The 25,626-nt window shown below is 35.6% G+C and overlaps 1 protein-coding gene across 6 annotated transcripts in view; it reads left to right on the forward strand.

Moving 5' to 3' along the window:
• The window catches only part of FXR1 (FMR1 autosomal homolog 1), a 62,036-nt gene that overhangs the window by 17,398 nt on the left and 19,012 nt on the right, over nt 1–25,626 (forward strand). For all 6 annotated transcript variants that reach the window (XM_030328711.1, XM_030328712.1, XM_030328715.2 and 3 more), the window contains exons 2-10: nt 2,622–2,674; nt 4,288–4,381; nt 15,155–15,226; nt 15,647–15,795; nt 16,022–16,115; nt 16,542–16,658; nt 18,373–18,543; nt 19,821–19,899; nt 23,568–23,677. In XM_030328711.1, the coding sequence (XP_030184571.1) occupies nt 2,622–2,674; nt 4,288–4,381; nt 15,155–15,226; nt 15,647–15,795; nt 16,022–16,115; nt 16,542–16,658; nt 18,373–18,543; nt 19,821–19,899; nt 23,568–23,677 (939 nt within the window). The remainder of the gene's footprint in view (nt 1–2,621; nt 2,675–4,287; nt 4,382–15,154; nt 15,227–15,646; nt 15,796–16,021; nt 16,116–16,541; nt 16,659–18,372; nt 18,544–19,820; nt 19,900–23,567; nt 23,678–25,626) is intronic.

Genomic DNA, 25,626 nt, shown 5'->3' on the forward strand with positions numbered 1-25,626 from the left:
TGTGGCTGAACCTACTAGAAATAAAGAAACTGACTAGGCTGTCATTATAGTATGGTCAGATAATCAGAAGTGGAATGTTAGCTCTTAATATTTATGTATGTATGTATGTATGTATGTATGTTTATTTTTGAGAGAGAGAGAGACAGAGCGTGAGCAGGGGAGGGGCAGAGAGAGAGGGAGACAGAATCTGAAGCAGGCTCCAGGCTCTGAGTTGTCATCACAGATCCTGATGTGGGGCTTGAACTCAGACTGTGAGATCGTGACCTGAGCCAAAGTCGACGCTTAACCGACTGAGCCACCCAGGCGCCCCTAGCTCTTAATTTTTAACTTTGAGGAAGAAAGGAATAAAAAGATCTCCAGAATTGCATGGCTGGAGCTTCTATAACACTCTTAAAAGGAATGTATTCTGAATTTTAGGCCTCATATGAGGATATTTGCATTGAAATGTCCCAAAGTACACAAACAAAGCAGGTAATAGACGTTTGAAGCTGGAGTGAGAATCAGGGCCAAATACAAAATGATGCAGTTAATTGAGTAGCAAACGTGAGAAGAGTGCACTGACCTTAGATTTATTAGTTACCTACATTCTGTGATTGGTGAGTCTGCATTATTAAGGAAAATGTTTTTGTATTAAGCCACATCTGTTACTCTCTCCTTTTTTAAGAATTTCTGTCTGTAGTTCCAAAAGTTTTCTGTAGTACTGATCTTCTTGCTTTTCGGTTTTTCCACTGCCAGTTTGTTTCAGTGTTGGGTTTGCTAATTTGCTTAGAATTATGTCTGATGTAGTAAGTATTCAATGTTAGTAATTGTTGGTTTGATTTTAAATAACTGGCATTTCCTCTTCTGTTTTGTAAATTTCTATAAAGTTTTGTTGTAATGTTTTCTCTTTATTGTCTTTATTCTTGTGTCAGTTTACGCCTTAAAATTCCTTTAGTACTATTTAATGGACTTTGGGAGGAAGATGAGGTCAACAGGATATGTTCATTCCTGCTTTGTTTTAAGTAGGTACTGCAAGTGTGTTCTTTATTTAGCTAGTTTTTAGTGGACATTATGGAGTTTAGTGTGATAAAAATGTTTTAGAAAATTATTTACTGAATATCTTGTGGTTCAAAGTGTGTGTGTAAGCATTTGACTAAGGCTGAGAACTTTGCAGTTCTGTGTGACAGTAATATAAAGTATCATTTAATGTCAGTTGTAATCATACAAGTGCCAAGGACTGCTTTCCCAAGGTGTACAGTCGTGGAGCAAGCGCTTGAACCATTATTCTACACCTAAGTCCTTTGCTTTCTTGAATGTCCTCGGACAGTTTCTTTCAGTTGCATCAGTCAGATGACGATAGATTAAAAATACTCAACTAGAAAACATGAATAGACACTTCTCTAAAGAAGACATCCGGATGGCCAACAGGCACATGAAAAGATGTTCAGCGTCGCTCCTTATCAGGGAAATACAAATCAAAACCACACTCAGGTATCACCTCACGCCAGTCAGAGTGGCCCAAATGAACAAATCAGGAGACTATAGATGCTGGAGAGGATGTGGAGAAACGGGAACCCTCTTGCACTGTTGGTGGGAATGCAAATTGGTGCAGCCGCTCTGGAAAGCAGTGTGGAGGTTCCTCAGAAAATTAAAAATAGACCTACCCTATGACCCAGCAATAGCACTGCTAGGAATTTATCCAAGGGATACAGGAGTACTGATGCATAGGGGCACTTGTACCCCAATGTTCATAGCAGCACTGTCAACAATAGCCAAATTATGGAAAGAGCCTAAATGTCCATCAACTGATGAATGGATAAAGAAATTGTGGTATATATACACAATGGAGTACTATGTGGCAATGAGAAAAAAATGAAATATGGCCTTTTGTAGCAACCTGGATGGAACTGGAGAGTGTAATGCTAAGTGAAATAAGCCATACAGAGAAAGACAGATACCATATGGTTTCACTCTTATGTGGATCCTGAGAAACTTAACAGGAACCCATGGGGGAGGGGAAGGAAAAAAAAAAAAAAAAAGAGGTTAGAGTGGGAGAGAGCCAAAGCATAAGAGACTGTTAAAAACTGAGAACAAACTGAGGGTTGATGGGGGGTGGGAGGGAGGGGAGGGTGGGTGATGGGTATTGAGGAGGGCACCTTTTGGGATGAGCACTGGGTGTTGTATGGAAACCAATTTGTCAATAAATTTCATATATATAAAAAAAAAAATACTCAACTAGAAAATGACCCCTGATTTTTATTGAGAATCGTTATATTCATCCCAAAATGGTTTTGCGACAATGTATTTACTGTAGCCCCCCGTTTTTTTTTTAAGTGAAGGAAGATGGGAAGTTAGGAAAAAATGAGATTAAATTAATGGGAGATTAGTATTCAGAATGAAGTCATGCTTTTTACTAACAGTTGATTATAATTTAATATTTATAATCATAATTTCACCAAGTACTATGGTGACTATTAAATGTTTTAAATTCTCATAATTCCATTCTGTGCCCCAAATGGGGCTTGAACTCATGACCCTGAGATCAAGAGTCACATGCTCTACTGACAGAGCCAGCAAGGCACCCCAGTATAACCTTTGATGGAATATTGATATGCTTTTGATAATGTTTTTGTTTTTCACAGGGATTTATCAAAGATGTTCATGAAGACTCCCTCACAGTTGTTTTTGAGAACAAGTAAGTTATTTTTTTTAAATCGATACAGACCTTGATTTTAACGATTGGTTGTGCTAAACTGGTGTTTGCTTTTGGATATTCCTGTTGCCAGTGAAAGTGATTTTGCTCTTGGGTGGGGATCTTTGGTTGTTTGATCATCTTATCAGTTCAAGTAATTCTAGTTTTGGTGACTTTTCACCATTTTTCTGCCCACAGTGTACTTGTCACTTTTTCATGACTTTCTTTTTTTTTTCCAAAACAGGTGAACAGGAATCCGTATTTTTTGTAAAAATAGGTGGCACAAATGGGATTATGCAATGCTTATTAATTCTTAAAATCCAAGAATGTTGAAATGATGTAGAAGGCCTTTCACATGGCTACTGGTAGTCAGAGTTGAGTATTGGGCTGCTTTTAATTTAAGCTGGATATTAATAAGGAGTAATAATCAGTTTTATAACTGTTGTAAGATCTAGGTCATGTAGTTTTAAAACTTGGTTAGGAAGAGCTATAAAGGAGCATTGTATAATTAAAGGTCAGAAAAGAAACCTTCAACTTCCACTTTTTAAAAGGTAGCTGCCCAGCAGCTGTTGTCATGTAGAAACAAGTGTTGGAATGATTTCTGCCTTTAGCAGCTGCCATTTAGACTGTAATGGTGAAAAGAAAGCACTCAAAAATATTCCTTATCTCCTGATGTTTTGCACAGCATTTGCACCTGGAAGCTATAGGAATTCATGTGCTGATGTACCTCCCAGGCATATGAATGACTTATTAGAACTTAGAGTAGGAATATCCACACAAAAAATGTGAGTTAAGCAACAGCTAAATTTTTAGTTTGAGAGAGCACACGTGGGTGTGTGCAAGTCAGAGGGGCAGAGAGAGGGGGGAAAGCGAGAATCCCAAGCAGGCTCCACTCCCTCAGCCTGGGGGTTGATCTAATGAACTGTGAGATCATGACCTGAGCCCAAATCAAGACTCAGACACTTAATGGATTGAGCCACCCAGGCACCTCCTAAATTTGTTCTAATACAGTATTTGCTACAAAGATTGAAAGTAAACTTTTCCCAGGTTTTAAGATTGTTGTATGAATTTATTGCAGAAAACATAAATTCTGTGTAAGAAAATCTTTTATAATTCAGGCATGACAAATAATGGAGTAATTTTCTGTGTTTCTGTGAACATGTACACATTATGCAGCTAATATTTTATAATCTCTGAAATTCTGTTCCTTGATAGATCATTTACTTGTAAAATTGAGAGAAGTTGATTGCACTGCCGTTTATTGGCAGCAGTGTAGATGTGACATTATTTTGAGTCTAAATTACTACTATGAACTTAGCCTATTTCATTTTTAGGATAACGTATGTATTCCCTTAGGATGAGTAATTTGGATGGTGATACATAATTACTATTAATGTTAATTTAGAAACTTCATCAACAGTCTTGCAAAGTCTGTTTTACCTCAACAAATTCATTACTTGGAAAAATAATATGAACGAAGCTTGTTTTTCCTTAGGGAAAGCTAAATGATTAACTTGAAAAATATACACCTCTAAGCATAGACTGTATAGTTTCCATATTAGGGGCTTATAGAATAATCTATTCTAAAATTGTTAATTATTTTTCTGATCCTTCAGCTGGCAGCCAGAACGCCAGGTTCCATTTAATGAAGTTAGATTACCACCACCGCCTGATATAAAAAAAGAAATTAGTGAAGGAGACGAAGTAGAGGTATGTATTTTAAGTTTTATTTTCTTGTGCTTTTTTTTTGTTTTGTTTTAAATATCCTTGTAGGAAAGTCTCTTTAGCTGATAGAGAATAAATATAATTCCTCTTCTCTATTCTTTGTATTGTTAATTGGCTGTGTAATATAGTAGTGCTTGAGTTTTGGAACCAGAACAGGGATTCATTGTTTCAGCTTTACCATTTTTACCTTTGTGGCTTTGACTAATTTTTTTTTTACCACTAAAATGAAAATAATTTGGGAATTAAACATGGTAGTACATTTGTATTGGTTTGTATAAAATCTGACACAACTGTGTGGTGTTGGTTGCTGTTTTCCTTCTTTTTGCTAATTACTTGAAAATTCTCTTGTGCTTTTTTTTAGTGTCTTTGTAATAGGTATCCTTTAATATGGTGAACGTTAATATCGTTGATACGTAACTGTGAAATTTTGTATTTAGCATATTGCCTTGTTGAATATTTTAGAAGTGTCCAGAAAATTTTAAAAGTACAGAAAAACACAAAGGACTAAACAGGAATTGCTGCTGAGAGAACAAAACTGCCGTTAACCATTTTTGTCATTCCCAGGCTCGCTCTCGCCTGTTCTTAAAAATAAAAGTGGGATCATATAGTATTGCTTCTTTGTAAATAGCTTTTTTTTTTTTTTTTACACTTAATAGATTTTAGATGTCTGTCTTAAGTATGTTAGTGTTGGTTAATATGCCTGATGTTATGTAAAATGAAACTTGGAAATACTTGTCAAATAGAGGTGTTATGAGTTTGTTGGAGATAGAAATTTGTGATTTTCAAGAAATTGACATAATTCCTTCAAGTGCTCTAATACGCTGAATATATTTCTCACAGGGAGTTGGTTTGATAATACTGAAAGAATTTTCAGGTTTCCTTTGTACCTAGTTTATGTAGGGCGGGGGTAGGGAAACCAGAGGTATAGGAGAACCTATACAGATGAAATAGCTGTCTAAATGTTTTTATAAGCACTTACCAGTACCTACTCTGTGCCAGACAATGGTCTGAGCACTTTGCACATGAATTCATTTAGTTATTTGCCTTTTTTTCCTGTTATTTTTAATGGTAAATTTTGAGTTCCCATTAACTGTAGGTGTTATATACCAGGAAACCAAAGAATTATGGCACTCCTGACAGCCTGAAAGCATTTCCATTCTAATATTCAGCCTAGATTTTAATTACTTGCCCTAAGTTTGTGGGGGCACTCTTGTTTTTGGTAAATCAAGGCATGTTGTAACTTAATTGTGTCTGGGCAACATGAGCCTGCTCCCTAATGGTATAATGGTATAGGTTTCACTTTACTCACTTTTTTCTTTTATAGTTCACTTCCACCAAAAGTGGGTACTAAGAACTTTTTTATAAGGAGATCTGTAACTGTAGTCTTGGTGTGTGTATTTGTGTCCTTTAGGGAAATGTCATAGATGGTATGGGAAGACACAGGGAAACAAAGTGGCAAAGTGATTGCTAAAAATTAAGGAATGTGAAGTACGTTACTGGCGGGTAGTACTATGAACTGGTAGTGGTGATGCTGCTAATTACTACTGTACCTGTTCGCTTGGACTTCAGTGAAAAAATGTTTTTCTCAATACTGTATCCTTTCCTAATTATCCATCCTTAATTAGGGATGGTAAAAGAGCTTGATTTATTTTCAGTTTTCAAATTTTATTTCTGTTTTAGAAGTTCTTCCTTCTGGAATTCTGGTAATTAGGAAAAGCAAGGAACGACTTCATTTTTTGAAATGTTCTAGAATTAGGAATGTGTGGTGGTTGATTCTGAGATGAGTGCTTTTCATACGTTTTAAATTGTTGGTCAGATACTCATTGATAGTGTAAAGGCTCAGATTTAAGGAAAAACTTGGTGGTGTGCTCACAATGTTGTTACATTGCGCTTTCCCCTCAGACTTAAAAGTTCCTATCCAGTTCCTGGACGTCTTTTTGGCTTGCCTCCCCAGCAGTATACAAAATACTGGTGTAAGAGATGGAATGAATTGGAAATTGATGATTGCAGAGTATTTTATTTCACATTGTGTTTTATGGTTCATTTGGTGAAATTTGCTCCTTAAATTGTGAGACTCATTATCTGAAATTAAGATGTTCTTGTCATTTTTTCCACTTTTGAAAAATTCGAAAATTTATGTAAAGTTAAAATTGATGTTCTACCCATGGATTTGTTGGCCCCCCCCCCCCCTCTTTTTTTTTTGCTATCATTAGTTAGGAATCTGTCTACACGACCTGGAATGTTTAGGAATTGTGGTTATTAGTGCTTTATATTTTGAACCAGTTTTTTGAAAACTCCACTGTTTTTTTTTAATTTTTAATTAAAAAAAATTTAATTTTAGTGTAGTTAACATACAGTGTTACATTAGTTTAGGTGTACAATATAGTGATTGAATAGTTCCATGTATTACTTGGTGCTCATCAAGATGAGTGTACTCTTTATTCCTTTCACCTATTTCACCCATCCCCTCTGGTAACCATCTGTTCTCTATAAGAATTTGTATTTTGGTTTATCCTCCTTTTTTTTCCTTTCTTTTGTTTTATTCCACATATGAGTGAAATGATATGGCATTTGTCTTTCTCTGACTGGCTTATTTTGCTTAATGTTATACCCTTTACCTTCGTCCATGTCACTGTAAATGGCAAGATTTCATTCTTTTTGTGGCTGAATTGTATTCATTATATATGTTCTGTGTGTGTGTACTACGTCTTCTTTATTCATCAGTTGATGCACATTTGGTTTGATGTACATTTTGATGCTTCCATAGTTTGACTATTGTAAATAATGCTGCAGTCAACATAAGGGTGCATGTATCCCTTCAAATTGGTGTTTTTGTATTTTTTAGGTAAATACCCAGTGGTGTGATTAGTAGGTTGTAAGATAGTTCTGTTTTTAATTTAAATTTAAGTAAAGTGTAATATAAGAAATGAAATGATACAGAATTATATAAAGTGAAAAGCAGACCTTCCCTCTTAGTGTGGGTGTGCTTGTCTGTTCACCATATCTTAATTATCATTTACCAGAGTTGTGTTTCTCTTCAGGTTTTTTATTTGCATTTATAAATAATGTTTTCTTTTAAGTTACAGAAATTGGGAATACATTATATTTGTGATTTCTGTGTTCAGTTAGGATATAATTGGACCTTTTCATGTCTGCATATACAGATTTACCTCATTCTTTCTAAGCACCCCATCATATTTATTAAGATAGGTGTATCATAATTAGAAGACACTGAAATTGCTAAATTGGAGGCATGTATATTTCAAATTTTGATGGTACCAAAATGTACCAATTTTGTCTTCCAAAATGCATTTTTGGGGGTGCCTGGGTGGCGCAGTCGGTTAAGCGTCCGACTTCAGCCAGGTCACGATCTCGCGGTCCGTGAGTTCAAGCCCCGCGTCGGGCTCTGGGCTAATGGCTCAGAGGCTGGCGCCTGTTTCCGATTCTGTGTCTCTCTCTCTCTCTGCCCCTCCCCCGTTCATGCTCTGTCTCTCTCTGTCCCAAAAATAAATAAACGAAAAAAAATCAAAATGCATTTTTGATTTACCACTTACACATTGCCTAACACATAAAGGTGTTTGTTTCCTCATAGATTGGCCGGCTGGGTTGTTATTAATTGTAAAGTTTTATAAACCTGATAACAGGAAGGGGATGTCTTTTGAGTGTTCATTTCTTTGATCACTAGTGATATGGAGCTTCTTTTAAATTAGTTTATTGGCTTTTAGCCCTTTGTTCTATGAATTGTGTGAGTTTTTTTGTCCATGTAGATTTTGATAATAGAACATTTTTGTATTTTATGTAGGTTTTTGTGGTATATGTGCAGTCAAATGCTCTACCCCTGAGCTATACCCCCATTTTTGTGTTATATATTGTACTTTCTCCCAGTCAGTTAAAAAGTGTATTTAATGCCTTTTGCCACAGAGTTATAATTTATTCCAATCTGCCAATTTTTTTTGGTGTGGCCTTCAAGATGCTTTTAGTATTTTTTAGTATTTCTACAGGTATGGTCTGTTCTTTTTTTTTTTATTAAGGAGTGTTTAGGTTTTTAATCTAACTTCTCTAACTTAGTACACAGTATATTTTAGTATATTGATATATTTAAATCATCAGCCACTGTTTCTGCTAGTCACATATCATAAAGCAGTAATAATAGCTGATGCTTGTATAGCACTAACATGTGTAATATATGAATAATTGGTTTTTTAAACAGATTATCTCAGTTTGACATAACAGTCTCTTTAGGGCTTCTTCTAAATGCTGTGAATACTTTATTAAATCTTTCCTGGGTCGTATAGCCTGAAGGTTGGGAAGCTGAGAACCAGTTTCAGTTTTTGTCTTAAATGTTATTCTCTAATATATTAATTATGCTGTGTTCACAGGGTGTTGTCAGTTGTGTGCCAGACTTGCAACTCCTGTTCTTTTGCACCTTTGGGAACCTTTCCTTTTTGCACAAGGGAAAGATCACTTTGATTTGGCTGTCAGTAATGAATTAGAACAAAAATGATCCAGGAGAGAGCTTTTTGTGGAGCTTTTCAGGCATTTGTTTAAAGTTCAGCCATCTGAAATTTTCATTCTTGTCAGTCAGGAATGGCTGAATATTGACAATTTCATATGATTTACTCTAAAATATTTCTGTTATAAAAATGTTAGGCTACTTGAGGATTTACCTTTCCAGTCGACCTGAGGCTGACGTGGAATTAGAGAACGTAAATTAATGTCATTGGTCCAGTGTTGTCAAGAAAACACTATATGATTTATAATAGAAAGATGATTTTGAGAGGTCTACAATTCCAAGCTTTATTTTTAAGCCCTCTTTGTCACTTTCTTTTTTGACTTTTGAGAAGCGGTGACATAGGTTTTAAAATCCTTACAGCATTTAATACAATTAAATTTTTCATTAAGTGATTGTTTGCTTGTTTGATTTTGCTAACTTAAGATTGCTAAGAAAATGCTCAGCTTGTGAAATTGGAGGTAATGAGAAAACAAAGATTTTTTTTTTAGAATTTCTTAAGATGGCTATATAATGTGAGATATTGGAAGTGCAGTAGAAAATGTTTTTCCCCTGGTGATTTTACATGTGAAGTTTTGTCTTTATTATAGATACCTGCCTTGTTCAGTAAGTTAATACATGAGCTCACACAAACACATTACATAGAAAGTCTGACATCTGAGACTAGTGTATCATTTTACAAGGTTTTTAAAGTTTTCTTCTTGGGTTTAACATATTTGATTAAAAAAACCTTTGCCTGCCTCCCTCCCTCCCTCCCTCCTTCCTTCCTTCCTTCCTTCCTTCCGAATTGTGATGCTTTTTGTTTGAGATAAGAATTCGCACATTTTTGTTCTTGCAGCATAGGACTTTACTCTCATTTTATGGCAGATTGTCAGGCTTTGTTAATACTTTAATAAATGTTGGGATAGAGGCCTTGAGAGAAAGTAGGTAAAGGTAATAAGAATACTTTGAGATAGGACACTCCCTTACCTTAAAATTTTTTAAATTCAGTATTTTAGGGGTGCCTATGTGTCTCAATTGGTTAAGCATCTGACTCTTGATTTCAGCTCAGGCCATGATCTCACAGTTTGTGAGCTTAAGCCCTATATCAAGCTCTGTTCTGACAGTGTGGAGCGTGCTCCAGATTCTGCCTCTCTCTCTGCCCCTCCCCCTTTCTTGCTTGTGTGCACGTTCTCTCTCTCTCTCCCTCTCAAAGATAAATAAAAATGTAAAACAATTTAAAAAAATAAGTATTTGACTTGTACAAAAGATGCAAGATATGTGTAGTTTCCATTGTACCTTTATTTAAAACAATATTTTTTTAATGTTTATTTTTGGGAGAGAGAGAGCAAGAGCCAGGGAGGGACAGAGAGAGAGACAGACAGACAGACACAGAATCTGAAGCAGGCTCCAGGCTCTGAGCTGTCAGCACAGAGCCCAGTGTGGGGCTTGATCCCATGAACAGTGAGATCATGACCTGAGCCGAAGTTGGACTGACTTAACGGAAGGTTAACTGACTGAGCCATCCAGGCACCTCTCCGTTGTACCTTTAAAAAATGTCTCCGTTTGATTCTTGGAAGCAGTCTGAAAATTTTACCTATTTGTAAGTCTTTCTTATAATACCAAGTCTGTTGTTAGTCTTAGTGCTTGGGAAGTGTTCTTAAATGTGCTTCTTAAAGAAGAGGTGAACATACTCATCTTTATTATGTGGGAAATGGATATTTTCCAAGACTTAAGAAACTCATTTGTTAAAAGTTATCAGCAACATACACAGATGAGAAAATACTATTGTATAGGTAGATAAGTCACATTAGTGTGTTCTAGATGTTAAGCTTGTTTTTCTAATGTACATATTCCATTTTTTCATAATAGATTATGATTGTAATGAGATAGCAGATACAGAGGAATAGTACTCAACAGATACATCTCAGTTATAAAACCAGCTGCTGTGATTAAATATTCAGTTTAATGGTTAATATTATTTAGAAATTTTCTTTATAATTCGGTGAAATTAATAAACATTCTTTATTTCTGGTGTTCATATTATCTTTATTTGGTTGTGACTTTGAAAGGGATAGTTGAACGTTATTATCTTGAATGAACAGTTGATTACGTTAGGATCCAGACTGAATTCCATTTAAGTAATAGTTTGGTAGTGTGCTAGAATTTGGAGACCATTTTGTAATAAGATTTGACTTGGAGTTGTTTGGTAGCAAGAACCCTGAAATAGATTTTTGGAATTTGAGTCTTCATATTCTGTCCTCCACTACATGAAACTGGACTTTTTCAGCTTGAGTACTGTTGTGTGTTTAGGTCTGTCACAGGTGCTTTTTGATCTGCCTTTTTTTTTAAAGATCTTCCTTGGATTTGAAGAAAGAGAATATTAAAAACAATGAGGGCCATCGCTTGAGAGTGTGATTTGCTCCCTTGGAATAGTTTGGAAATTTAAAGTCTGAATAAAGGGAATTTCTATGAGGTGCTTCTACTCCAATGATGTAGTCATAAATATAGTAGTCAACATCTGAGACATAGTATAGTAGGTCACAATAACAATGCTGGGTCAATAAAGTGATTTTTTTTATTGTATGGAATACACTCTTCATTTTATAAAGAATGTGATTTGACCCACTGCACTCAGGTGGAGCCAAATTCATACTGTTTGATTCAAGCTTCAGGGACTTGGATTTAGTTGGCTTTATGTGAGTTGAGTGGCTTTGTCTTTCAGCGGTAAACTTACTAATGAAGCTTATAGAGGTAGATGTTAAGTATAGAATGGAATCCAGCATTTTAATGTTCATGAGAGATAAAGCCTCAAGGCAGTTCAGAATGATTTATTCTCTCTTTTGGAGGTAAACTCAAACAGGAAGCCAGATTCCTAGAAGATTGTGTTTTGGTGAAAACAGAATAAGAACAAGGGGATTAGGTAGATTAAAGACCTATTTTTGTCAGCAAACTTTTGAGGCACCCATTCACTAGATCACCAAGAGATACTCCAGTCTGCTTAGCTGAACTGCCTTTCCGAGATAGTACTTGGCATGGACACTTTCCCTCTGGTTCTTAGGGTTTTCTTGTAATCTGCAGCGTTTTGGGGAAAATGGTCATCACTTCCATTTGAGTCCAGTGGGCCATTAAAACAATTTTTTTTAAGTCATTTCACATATAATTTCACAGAAGTTAATAATAAAAGGATGCTGAAAGTCAACATTAAGGATTTTAATGAGCATTTAAAAGATAGCAAATTCAACTTTTTTTTGATGTTTATTTACTTGAGAGAGAGAGCATGAGAGAGCGCGCAGGGGAGAGGCAGAGAGAACTATAGAGACACAGAATCTGAAGGAGTCTCCAGGCTCTGAGCAGTCAGCACAGAACCCGATGCAGGGCTTGAATTCAGGAGTGGTGAGATCATGCCCTGAGCTGAAGTCAGACACTCATCCAACTGAGCCATCCACGCACCCCAGCAAATTCAGCTTTTTATTTCATATTTTTTTGTTTTGATAATACATCTACCTAAAGTGAGAACAGGTCCCTATTGCTCATCAGCTCATGCATATAAACCCAGAATAAATTCATCTTACAGATACTAATGTCAAATTTAAAACACATCTAGTAAGTTCTGGTTTATCATTTCATTCTAGTTCATCTTATACTTGAATTATAATTATAATTATATAATTGTAATTATCAGAATCCAATACTCTAAGAATATTTTGGAACTTTTAGTAGCTTCTAATTTTATTGAACAGACCATAGTCATCTTTGTGCTACAGTTATACCATTTTCATATTTAACTGATTGCATTGACTAATCCATTGAATTTTTTCATGTCTTCATCATCTGTTTCTTTCTAGTTATCTTTGCATGCACAGCTGTTTTGGCATTTGTCCATTTATGAATTGTATGGTGTACATTTTGGTGTGCAAACAAAAGATGAAAGAATATGGAATATGGTCACATGTCCTTTTAGAAAAACAGAATGGTCCCCAGTCTTGTCTCAGGATTTTGTATGATGAAGTCCAATTTGAATGATTAACTGGATGAGAATACTAAATTTCCTTTTTCTCCTTAGAAGTGTATTGTTTGAGAAATTCATCTAGGTTGTTGTCATCTAAGGGCTTCATATTGGGGAGATTCTGCTTGTAATTTCACATTCATCATTTGAATCTAGGGTGCTATCTGCATCAGTCCTGATTCCTCTGAAGTTATGAAAGTTCTTCCTCTGGAAATTTTGTCTTTACAGTTATGGGAGGGAAATTTAAAATTCTGAATTCTTAACTGTTCAGTGAAAACCAAAGGCAGACTGCAAGAATGGTGTCTCCAGTCTTTTTATACTTTATTCTTGAAAGACTATGCAGTAAAACTACAGGGTGATGCAGTAGTAACACTATATTTCACTGTTGTGTTCTTTCAGGTGATACCATCATTCTTTTCTTTAGACTTTTTTAAAGCACAATTGGAAATAACTGATGAATGATGGTGAAGTAGTAAAGTGTTTCTTTTTTTTTTTTTTTTAAATTTTTTTTTTTTTTCAACGTTTATTTATTTTTGGGACAGAGAGAGACAGAGCATGAACGGGGGAGGGGCAGAGAGAGAGGGAGACACAGAGGGAAACAGGCTCCAGGCTCTGAGCCATCCGCCCAGAGCCTGATGCGGGGCTCGAACTCCCGGACCGCGAGATCGTGACCTGGCTGAAGTCGGACGCCTAACCGACTGCGCCACCCAGGCGCCCTGTAAAGTGTTTCAAGATCCAGAAGAAACAGGATCACTAGATTTCCCCAGAGAGGTTCCATTGGATACATACAATAATTGCAAGATAGAATGAGTTTTGTTTTACTCTAAAGAAAGTAAAATTTATTTTTTGGAGACCTATAAGAAAGGATAAAAGTTGTGACGAAGTAGATTTGCTCATAAAAAATGTACAGGTAAAGTTAAGTCCACTGGAGCCTGATTGGTATATAGGTCTTCCTTTTTTCTGATCATGGTGCACTGTGAAGTTGATCCTGAGGTTTTGACTTATTTACATTCCCAGTATTCCCCCACTTCAAGATTACTCTCAGATCACCTCAGTGAAGCTTCAGGCTTTCCAACAGTATTTGCATGTTTAATAGTTTGCATTTAACCCACATATGGGTGTTATCATTGGTAGGTTTTCTCTGCAGAGGCATCCTTAGTTCATATAATCAAGACTTTTGTGGGGTACTTCTTGGTCATCTGTTCCTCCAGCCTCCCCCCTCCACCCCCTGATTTCCACGTATTGAAAATGATATATCAAACAAGATGCTGTATCATAATAACTCTAATCCCTAATGGAAACTTCTCTAATGTGTTATGTTAACAAACTACTTGATAATTACAAATACAGAGCATATAAGGTGATTTTGTTGTTGTTGTTGTTGCATAGGATGCTTGTAAGATACTTATGTACCCTGCTAGAGGTACTAAATTTAGAATTTATTTATTGTTCAGGTGAACCATTTGTGCATTTGATTCAGGTTCTTTAGCAAGGAATCTAAATACCGTATCCTTGAAGGAATTTTAAAATTGGGTTTCTTTTTGAAAACAGCTCTTGATTTCAACATTAAAATTTTTTTTAAATGTTTTTATTTATTTTTGAGATAGAGTGTGAGTGAGGGAGGGGCAGAGAGAGAGGGAGGGGCAGAGAGAGAGGGAGACACAGAATCCAAAGCAGCCTCCAGGCTCTGAGCTGTGAGCACAGAGCCTGACGCAGGGCTCAAACTCACAGACTGTGAGATCATGACCTGAGCTGAAGTCAGACGCCTAACCGACTGAGACACCCAGGCGCCCGATTTCAACATTTTAAAAGTAGTTATCAGATTTCAAATACATCTTTAATAAGTTCTAGCTTATCCTTGTGTCTGATACTTGCATCACCACAACACAGTGCTTACAGATGAACAGTATTGACAGAAACTGAAAGAACTCTGTTTCACACTGTGTTAAACTGTCTTGTAAGAAGAATTCTTTAAAATACTTATGTTTAGGAAACTCATAAATTTGGAATTAGATTTCCAAGGAGCCAAATGGCCAAAAAAGGGTTCATTTTTGTTTTTCAGTAGTAAAATTTAACTGTACATGACTCTTTTATTAAATTATTTGTAGCACACTAGTTTCAGTACAGTGACATTTTTGATTCTGGAGTTTCATGGGATTTCGCATTTAAAATAAGTCATTGTTTATAATGTTGAAGTCTTTCAGAATGAAGGATTCTTCATTCAAAAAAGATAAGGACCTTTTTTCCCCCCTCTTCTTAGGTGTATTCAAGAGCAAATGACCAAGAACCATGTGGATGGTGGTTGGCTAAAGTTCGAATGATGAAAGGAGAGGTAAGTAATGTTAACGCTTGCATTGTGACTGGTTTCTAGGGAAATAACCTCAACTCTTGGTTTCTGTAAATGCTACTTCAACTCTTAGTTTTGTTTCTAAATGCCTACTTTATAAATAGTTCATCATACATTTAAAAAGTTCATCAGACCATTAATTTTTATTTGTTTTCTGAACTTGCAAACATCAAAGCTGCTCTCCAGGGGTGCACTTCAAACATGTGAGGACACCAAGGTTCATGCTTGTAAGAACATATAATCTAGTTTTAAGGCAAATCAGATTGACGTAACTAAGCTGTACTTAGTATTTGTGCCACAAGGGGGAGGGTCTACTGGTTAAGCTGAGCAAGGCAATTAGAATTTCATTTAAAGCTCATTATTTTTGTTCAGATGGGATTTTAAAAGTATTTTGATGTCTTTTAGTTTTATGTCATTGAATATGCTGCTTGTGATGCCACTTACAATGAAATAGTCACATTTGAACGACTTCGGCCTGTCAATCAAAATAAAACTGTCAAAAAAAATACCTTCTTTAAATGCACAGTGGATGTTCCTGAGGATTTGAGAGAGGCGTGAGTAGTTTTGTTTACTACTGAATTGCTTTGTGAATTAAGAGGATTTTTTAGTGCTACAAAAATCTTTTTTTCCCAAATACCCAATCAGAAACTTCTGATAGAAAATCTTTTTAATAAACAAAAGTTTTAATGGGTAGTGTCGAAATGAAAAACTTAGTTTGTGTTATAATTGCCTTCTGAATTTAATCTATTATTTAAGTCTTAAATATGAATTCCTCTCTAGGTGTGCTAATGAAAATGCACATAAAGATTTTAAGAAAGCAGTAGGAGCATGCAGAATTTTTTACCATCCAGAAACCACACAGCTAATGATACTGGTAAGATAATTCCATATTTTAAGGTAGTCAATGGATATTTTCCGGATTTTATAATTAAGTATTTCAAAAGATAAAAGCTAACTTGGTACAATAGTGAATTTATTAATCCATGTGGGAGAAAAATTTTTACAGCTATAAAATGTTAAATTCTTTTGTGGAATTAGGAAGAAAAAATACGACATTCTTAACAACATGAAATTATTAACGTGTGGGATCCTGGATCCTTCTGTCTCCACCAATCATAATTTGAATAGCAGAACTAAATAATATGGGAATTCAGAAAAGAGTAAGATTACTCGTGGAAGAGGGTATGGTGGGTGAGGAGAGAAGTGTAGTAGTTGAGAATCAAGGAAGGCTTTATGTGGAAGCCCTTTGTATTATCTTGAAAAATAAGATTTTTTGAGTGATTAATTTGTTTGTTAATAGTCTGCCAGTGAAGCAACTGTGAAGAGAGTAAACATTTTAAGTGACATGCATTTGCGAAGTATTCGTACGAAGTTGATGCTTATGTCCAGAAATGAAGAGGCCACTAAGCATTTAGAAGTAAGTGGGTTTACTTAAAAGATCTTTTGTGTGTCCCACTTAGTTTCATAAGTATATTATTCATAAGTATATTGAGTTCCCTGGCTCAAACTACTTGACTGTTAGGTAAGGCAACTTGGGACCTGTTCTGTGGCTAATACCAGGAGTCATTGTGTCTATAGAACAATTGTTTTTTGTTACTTTCCCCAAATATAGCCTTCTGTTTGCTAAATGCCTGTTGAGTTTTTTGTTACGACTGAGATAACAGGTGCTAAAAGAACTTAGAAACACATTAGGGATGTCCAGTAGAAAACTGTATTGCTAGTTTTTCTTTATTCTGTCCTTACCGTTTTTTAGTGACCTGTCAGCTGTCAGTCATAACACACTTCCATTAGTAAGTAGTTCAGTTTAATAACTCTTACGTAAGAGGAGAGGAGGACACATAGCATGTAGTTTTAAAAAGAGCCTGTTGTTGGCTTTTCTATCCTATCCTAAGGTACTCCTCTCTTTTCACCTACTCTTCACTGGCCCACTGTTAGGAGAACCCAACATACATTCAAATCTTTTAGAAATTGACGTTTGTTTAGGACAAATTTGTGCATACCCTTATTAATTTAAAAGTTCCAAATAAGGGATATGTGACTGTGTTGTGAAAAATGAATCCTCTGAATTGGGGAACTCGTTGTATCAGTAATTCCAGAACATTGTTTTAGAATTACTATTTTCTGTGATCATGACTGAATAGGCTGATCAAACTCTTTTTCCCCCTATTACATGATGCCAAATGAGTATCCTTTATATATTTTTTCTTAGTTCTTTTTTTTAATTATGGTAAGATCCAACATAAAATTTACCATCTTAGCCATTTTTATTTTTTTTTAGTTTGTTTATTTTGAGAGAGAGCCTGAGTGGAGGAGGGGTAGCAACAGAGGGAGAGAGAGAATCCCTAGGAGCTTGAACCCACAAACCATGAGATCATGACCTGAGCTGAAATCAAGAGTTGGATGCTCAACCAACTGACTGAGCCACCCAGGCACCCCTCATTTTAACCATTTTTAAGTGTGCAGTTCAGGAGTGTGAAGTATGTTCACATTGTTAATCAACCAGTTTCCAGAACTTTTCATTTTGCAGAACTGAAACTATACCCGTTAAACAACTTCCGTATCCCCTTCCTCCCAACCTCAGGCAACCACCATTCTACTTTTTGTTGCTATAAATTTAACTACTCTAGAAACCATGTAACTGGAATCACACAGTATTAGTTTTTTTGTTAACTGGCTCATGTCATTTAGCACAATGTTCTCAGTGCACATTGTAGCATGTGTTAGAATTTCCTTTTTTTTTTTCTTTTTTTTCTTTGAGAGACAGAGAGCATGAGCAGGGGAGGGGCAGAGAGAGGGAGACAGAGAATCTGAAGCAGGCTCCAGGCTCTGAGCTGTCAGCACAGAGCCTGATGTGGGGCTTGAACTCACAAATTGTGAGATCATGACCTTAGCCGAAGTTGGGATGCTTAACCAACTGAACCACCCAGGCACTCCTAGAATTTCCATTTGAAGACTGAATCATTTTGTATGCATATATCATTTTGTATGTATATATCATTTTGTTTATCTGTTCATTCAGTTGACATTTGGTTTACTTCTTCTTGACTGTTATGAGTAATGCTGCAAACCGATGTGTAAAAAACTTTATTTTTAATCTTTTGTAATAATTTCTAACATACCTCTTTTACTAGTGCACAAAACAACTTGCGGCAGCTTTTCATGAGGAATTTGTTGTGAGAGAAGATCTAATGGGCCTGGCAATAGGAACACATGGTAGTAACATCCAGCAAGCTAGGAAGGTTCCTGGAGTTACAGCTATTGAGCTAGATGAAGATACTGGCACATTCAGAATCTATGGAGAGGTAAGCTATTGTCTGACCCCACCTTGGGTAACTTAGAGCATAACTATTGTTTGATTGTATTTTCTCTGGAATTTCAGTTTCCCAGTGATAAAATACTTAAAAATCAGTCAGCCCAAGTAATCATTACATGCATGGAGGTGGGTTAAAGAGGATATTGTATTATATGGGGCAATGAGAGATTTACTGAGTATTTAATATGTACTGTTTTCTGAAGTTTCTTAACCCAACTGCTTCTGATTTTAACTCCTGATTTATGTGCATTATAAATAATGCACTTTGTTTTGAGGGCTTCCTACATGTCAGGCGCTGGTATTTATAAATAGCATGTAGTAGAGGAGCCTTTTTCTTTTTCTTTAAATTTTTTTAGCGTTTATTTTTGGGAGAGAGAGAGTGCAAACGAGGGAGGGGCAGAGAGAGAGGGAGAGACAGAATCTGAAGCAGGCTCCAGGCTCTGAGCTGTCAGCACAGAGCCTGATGCAGTGCTTGAACCCACAAACTGCAAGATCATGACCTGAGCCCAAGTCAGATGCTTAACTGACTGAGCCACCCAGGTGCCCCAGGAATTTTAATGATCATAATCAGTAGGTGCTTTTTAAAAAATATGTCTGCACAAAAATAGCTTTTTAAATAATTTCTTATGTTGAGAATGAAAAAACTGCACAGACAGTATAGACAGTGTGAACAGTTTGGTTATTTTAAACTTCATTTGTTATGAGAGCGTATGAGTGTGAGACGGGTGGGGGAGCAGAGAGAGGTTGAGAGAATCCCTGGCAGTCTCCGTGCTGTCAGTGCAGAGCCCAGTAATGGACTCGATCTCATGAAGTATGAGATGATGACCTGAGCTGAAATCAGGAGTTGGATGCTTAACCCACTGAGGCACCCAGGTGCTGCCCCATGAACAATTTGTTTTTAGCATTCACCTGAAGAAATTGAATATGCGAGTGTAGAACAAATACATTTAGGATAAGGTTAAAATTTGGCTAACATGATAAGTAAGTTTAACTCTTGCTGTTTTATTAGGAGTTTAAAAGGGCTTAGAAGAGATTTTTTTTTTTAAAGAGATGTTCTAATAGTATACTTTTTCCTAGGCTTTTTATAATTCTTTTTTTTTCTTAAGTACTTCATGAATTTCTTGACTTAAAATGTCACATTGATGGGCTGAGCAGAATCTTGTACTAGAGCATAATAATTCAGAACTTCTCATTTCTTTGTTTTTATTTTGGGTTGGGGTTTTCTTCAGGATTCTTTTTTATGTTTATTTTTTCCTCGTTCTGCAGAGTGCTGATGCTGTAAAAAAGGCTAGAGGTTTCTTGGAATTTGTGGAGGATTTTATTCAGGTTCCTAGGAATCTTGTTGGTAGGTACTTCTAACTATTAAATAAGTTAAATGTTAGTAATTATATACAGTGATTTAATGGAGATTTAATGTTTCTGATAACCATATTTTATAGTTACGGGAACATTTGATAGGGGTACTTTTCATTTTTTAGTAACATTGTGTGTGTCTTGTATCTCATTATCCTATTAAAAAAGTAAAGGAGTTTTCTTCTGTACAGAGTGACTCACTGATAAGATCCATGATTTTTATAACAGTTTGTCATTAAGTTTTTTAAAAGCCGTTTCATCCCTTGGGCTTTATCTTCTTACTCACTTAATGCCTTTTTATCATTCATATGTCCATCAAAGTTGTCATCGTAATTTTTGAGAAGGTGTTTGTGATATTTCTTTTGTTTAGTGCAGAAGAAAAAGTAAGAGTGGACTAACAATAGGGTAATAAACTTCTACACAGTAGGCCCTGAATAGATAATAATTGGTTGTTGCAAAGGGATAGAATAAGGTAAGAAGTCATGGGCAGGAGAAAAGGATGGTGATTGTGATAGGAGGGGAGTTTTCACTACTAAGTTTCTGACACCATTAATGAAAATTATTGTACCCATGGCTTATTAAGATAGTGACAAAACTTTGAGATTCCTCCCTTGCCCCCAAATTTTGAGTTTGAAGCTGTAAAGGAGCTTTATAGTTTGGGATGAGTTGTTTAATAGCTTTGGTATTAAATCCTCTACATCTGTGCTAACTGTCCTTTTTAAATGCTATTTAGGACAAATGGGGAAATTTTTGTCCTGTATTAAATAATGATTATCCTAAATGTTTCATACAAAAATAAGCATTCACAGAAAGCAGAGATGTTTAGAGGAGGGGCTTGAGTTTTTGTCCACTGTTGTGGTTTCTTGACGTTACTGAAACAGAGCCCCTTGGGCTTCATTTATATTTAATTAGGCCTGTTATGCCTTTAGGAAATGATGTTTTGCTATAGGTGTTCTATTTTTCAAATACTGTTAAAAAAAAAATTAGCTGGAGAAAATATTTAAAAAGATGTTTGTTTTGACCAGTAACAAGTTAATATACCCTGGGACAAAAGTTACAGCACAATAACTTGGGCAGTTTTCTTTGTTTTCAACTATGTTTGCTTCTAGCTCTGCCTAAGCATTTGGATAGGTATGACATACTGCTGATTAAGTTAATTCCATTTTATTTGTTTTTATTCACTGTAGATTGAACTGAAAAGATGAGTTTAGATGTTAAAATTGAGTCTAAGCTTGAAGGGTTTTGTATAATTCTAATAAACAATACACAAAATATAATCAGATGTTTATTGTCAAATGAAATCACCTTCAAAAAGCTGCTTTTGAAAATGATTCCCTGTTTTGTTTAAATCACAATTATTGACATCCATCAGCACTAACATTGTGGTTGCTTCACAGAACATAATTTAACTTTGGTTTCTTCACTTGTAAAAATGATTTGGCTATGAGTGTGTGCATGGGAATCAGGGTTTTTTCCAACCCAACAAGTATGTAGAAGATAGCCTTGGTCTTCTAGAATTTGTGGTAGTGTTAATTTTGAGTAAAAATTCCTGATATTTCAGAAATAACAAAATTGGATATATTTGTAGTTCTCTGGTTCTTTTGTTTATTCATTTATCTGTGCAATGATATGAGTATGTGTCATGTCTCTTTTTTTACTCTGTCTTGGTTGGCTTTGGTGATTTGGATTATTTGGGACTCTTCAGAAAATATATATTAGCAGCAACTGTTACATTAGTGAACTGTTACATTAGTGAAATACTCAGATAGTGTAAAGATTTCTTGGTTGTTGTGTATAATAATGCTACATTTTGCTTCAAAATGTTTTATGGCTGAAGCAGTCTTTTGAAAAATAGTAAATTCTTAGTCAAAGTGAAAAAGAAAAAGTGGACTGAGGAGTAGAAGGGAATGAGGACTTCTTGGTGGGTAAGTTCAAGAGAATTTCCTTATACATTCAGGTTCCAAGAATTCTAGACCCTGATCATTCCCACCCCTCCTAAGTCAAAAAGAAAAATACTATGTGGTCATTGATTTAAAGTGAATTGAAACCTTTCGCCTCCTGGAAGCCTTCCTTAATCACTTCTTTACTCTGTCCCTTCAGCATTTATGCTCAGTGCTCAATTTATACTACAGGTCTGCTTCAGTTTGTCAATATGCTTTGGAATTTAAACTATGGAAATGATCAGTTAAAATATTGACGGTCTCTGGTGGGACTAAATAAAACTTGCAGGTAGGTCCCTGCCACAGACCCCAGAAGGGTGATGGATGTACACTCACCAGTGGTATAGTTCATAGAAGGAAGGGGCAATGAATGATTCTGGGGGAGGGATTATGATATATCAATCTGATTTTTGTTTTTTCGAAAAGACATTTGCTTATTTTTAGCAGGGTCAAGGATGGAGTTGCTGCTTGAGCTTCACTGTGTTAACAATGAAGGTTGCTTTTATATACTGCTGCTAGGGCTGCTCAGAGAAGATCTACATCATGTGAATCCCTTGTCCTACTGTATTTTTTTCTTTTTTACCTGTTCAGTTGCTGCTGCTTTTAAATTTAGGGTTATTAATGGGGAAGGAGGGTTGAGAATAGGGATAGAAAAATCCTGTAATGGTGTCTTTGCTGTATTTACCCACTTACTGTTACTGTTGTTCCCATTTATTCTTTAATGGAAACTGTTCTCAAGCATACAATAGGAAAATTTTCTATTTTAACTCTTTTCAACCAAAATGAATTTATTGTAGAAATAGATTGCTTGATTTAGTTAAAAAAAAAAAAAAACTGGGGGGATTTGGACTTAGTAACTTTTATAAGGAGTGTACACATCTGTTTCATACAGGGAAGGTTACCTGAATATTTACTTCTGTTACCAGGTAACACTGTCCAGTATTGCTTTGGTATTTTGACTTTGCTGTCTTTGTAACTAGCAATTTCCTAAGGGGAAGAGAATCTTCCTTCCCCCCTTTTAGTTTCTGTTTTCATTATTGGATACTCAATAACTGCTGTTTGACACATTACATGTTAAGTGTGGAGAAGGTAAATAATTTGGAATTTGTGTCTGTATACAGTATTTCATACCTAGGAAGATAGCATACCATGTACATGCTATGTGTATTTGTATAGCTATGAAATACTTAAAAACTTGGTGAAAAATGTTACATTTCATTGAAGAGAATATTCATTTTAAAAGTATGTTCAAATTATAGGCGTGTTTTGGATGAGTAGCAACTTGAATATGAAAGCAAGATTGAATTTGTTAACTTAAAAATAATATATAATAAACAAATTGTTATGATTAATGCCAAAATAAAAGTGTTTCTTTTGCCTTTATTTGTATATCTAAGCTTTTGGAATGGGTTGCATTGATATTTTAAAAATACTGAAAAATGACATAGAACATGTTTAGTCTTTGAAAAAATCTTAACATGTGAGCAGTATTGTCAATCCTAGTTAACTATAGCCTTAGGAATTCTAAAGAGAAGGGAAGTTTCAGACCAAGGATAAAAATTTCTCAGTAGTTTTCACGATGAATATATTGAGATTAAGAAGATGGAACTATGCTTGGTTTTTAAAAATTTGATAGCAAGTCAAATTATTTGGGAGATAGTGTTGGAAGGATAGCAGTACCGATTTTTAACTTATTGCTATCTTTTTTCTCTTATTAAAGGAAAAGTAATTGGAAAAAATGGCAAAGTTATTCAGGAAATAGTGGACAAATCTGGTGTGGTTCGGGTGAGAATTGAAGGAGACAATGAAAATAAACTACCTAGAGAAGATGTAAGTATTCAAAATGTAATTTGGTTTAAGCTTTGCCTGTTTTTCTTTCTTTCCTTTCTTTTCTTTCTCTCTCCCTCCCTCCCCCCCCCCCCTTCTTTCCTTTCTTCTTTCTTTCACCATGTTCTGTTCTTGGCTGACTTACGATGTTATTTTATATTTTGGAAATCATTTTGGTGAGTTGTATGTAGTGATGTACTTCCACTCTGATAACAGTGGGTTTTTTTCTTTTAAAAAATTTTTGTCCCTTACTGTATTGCTTTACATACTTAGAAAATAAGTCATCTTTCAACGTGGGCTTTGGGATCTCATTTGGTTTCTTAGTACTTCAGTAAAAAACCCCATTTTTGATAAAAAGACTTCAATTTGATAATTTCAACAGTTATTTTTTGTACTTAACAAGAGGATAGAGCTGTAAAATTTGATACTCTGACAAAAGTTTGTTTTAAAGGAATTCTTAGTAAATAACTGTGTACTTGACCCTTTTTGGAATCTGAAAGCCGTGATTATTTCTTAATTGAAATCTTTAAGGTTTTATGTTGCTATTCTTTTCAAAAAATTTTTTTTTTATTTTTTAATGTTTATTTTTGAGACAGAGACAGAGTATGAGTGGGGGAGGGGCAGAGAGAGAGAGGGAGAAACAGACTCTGAAGCAGGCTTCAGGCTCTGAGCTGTTAGCAAAGAGCCTGACATGGGGCTCAAATCCACGAACCCTGAGATCATGACCTGAGCTGAAGTCAGATGCTCAATCAATTGAGCCACCCAGGCGCCCCTGTGTTGCTATTCTGACAACAACTTTCTGAAATTTCTTGTTCAGTCCCTTCTCACATGTTAATGTTTTGTCTATACTGCACTTCCTTACTTCTCTTCCATCCCTTTAAGGATCTCTTAACTGGGTGGCTCCAGTGTCTTAAACTTTGTATGCTTGTGAATATAAGGCAAGCATTTTCTTCCAAATTATCTCCTAGAAAGCAGCTTTAGTTTTGCAGAATAGATTATTGCTTGAAGAGTTTGTTAGCCTGTTGGGAAAAACCACCTCTTTAAAAAAACAAAAACAACTGTAGTCACAGGAGTCCTTATGTGTTGGATGTTGTAAAGATGCCTACTGAAGAGCCATTTCCTTTATTCCCTTTAATTAGAATGTAGAGGCAAAAAAAAAAAAAAAAGAAAAAGAAAAACACATGACTTAGAGAAATGAGTAGTTGGTGGCTCAAATTGGTTTCATGCCTACACTGCTTCCAAAGTTGCTTTAAATTTCAAGTAAATTTTACTTTTTAAGCAACCCTACCTCCCATTGCCTTTGAGAGGGGGATTAAAATCAAGGTGTCATAGTATTGGAATTTGCACTTTTCCCCTTTATATTTAATGTATAAAATAATCCATTTGACATACAACCACTGCCTAAAAATTGGTTTGACTATCAAGATGTGTATTGGTTAGGGCCATTATAGGACTCCAGTGTAAATTTCTTAGTTTTATCTACTTACTTATCTGTTCTTCTCTTAGCTTGACTTACCTCTAGTTGCTTTCTAGTATTTAACATTTTCTTGTGGGGCACCTGACGGGCTCAGTCGATACATCAAGCAACTCTTAATCTCAGGGTCAAGAGTCCAAGCCGCATGTTGGGTGTGGAGCCTACTTAAAAAAAAAAAAAAAAGAAAAGAAAAATCTTGTTGCAGGCTGACTCTTTTAGGTCTTTCTTCATAAATAAGAACTTCACTGTACTATATACTGTTTGTAGTTTTGGTCAGTGTCACCCCTATTTCTGTGCCAGGGTTAAGAAACTTATATGCTTACAGAAACCAAGCAGATTATTAAATGATGAAGCAGGTTGGGTTATACAAGACCAGGGATAGGGGAGTACACGGTCCATTTCTATAAAAGAAACAGATGCTGCTTAGCTTTTATCTGGTTGCCATGTGGGAATGTATGTGTTATGTGTTGCTGTATCT

This window comes from Lynx canadensis, chromosome C2 (assembly GCF_007474595.2).
Source record: "Lynx canadensis isolate LIC74 chromosome C2, mLynCan4.pri.v2, whole genome shotgun sequence".
Taxonomy (NCBI): domain Eukaryota; kingdom Metazoa; phylum Chordata; class Mammalia; order Carnivora; family Felidae; genus Lynx; species Lynx canadensis.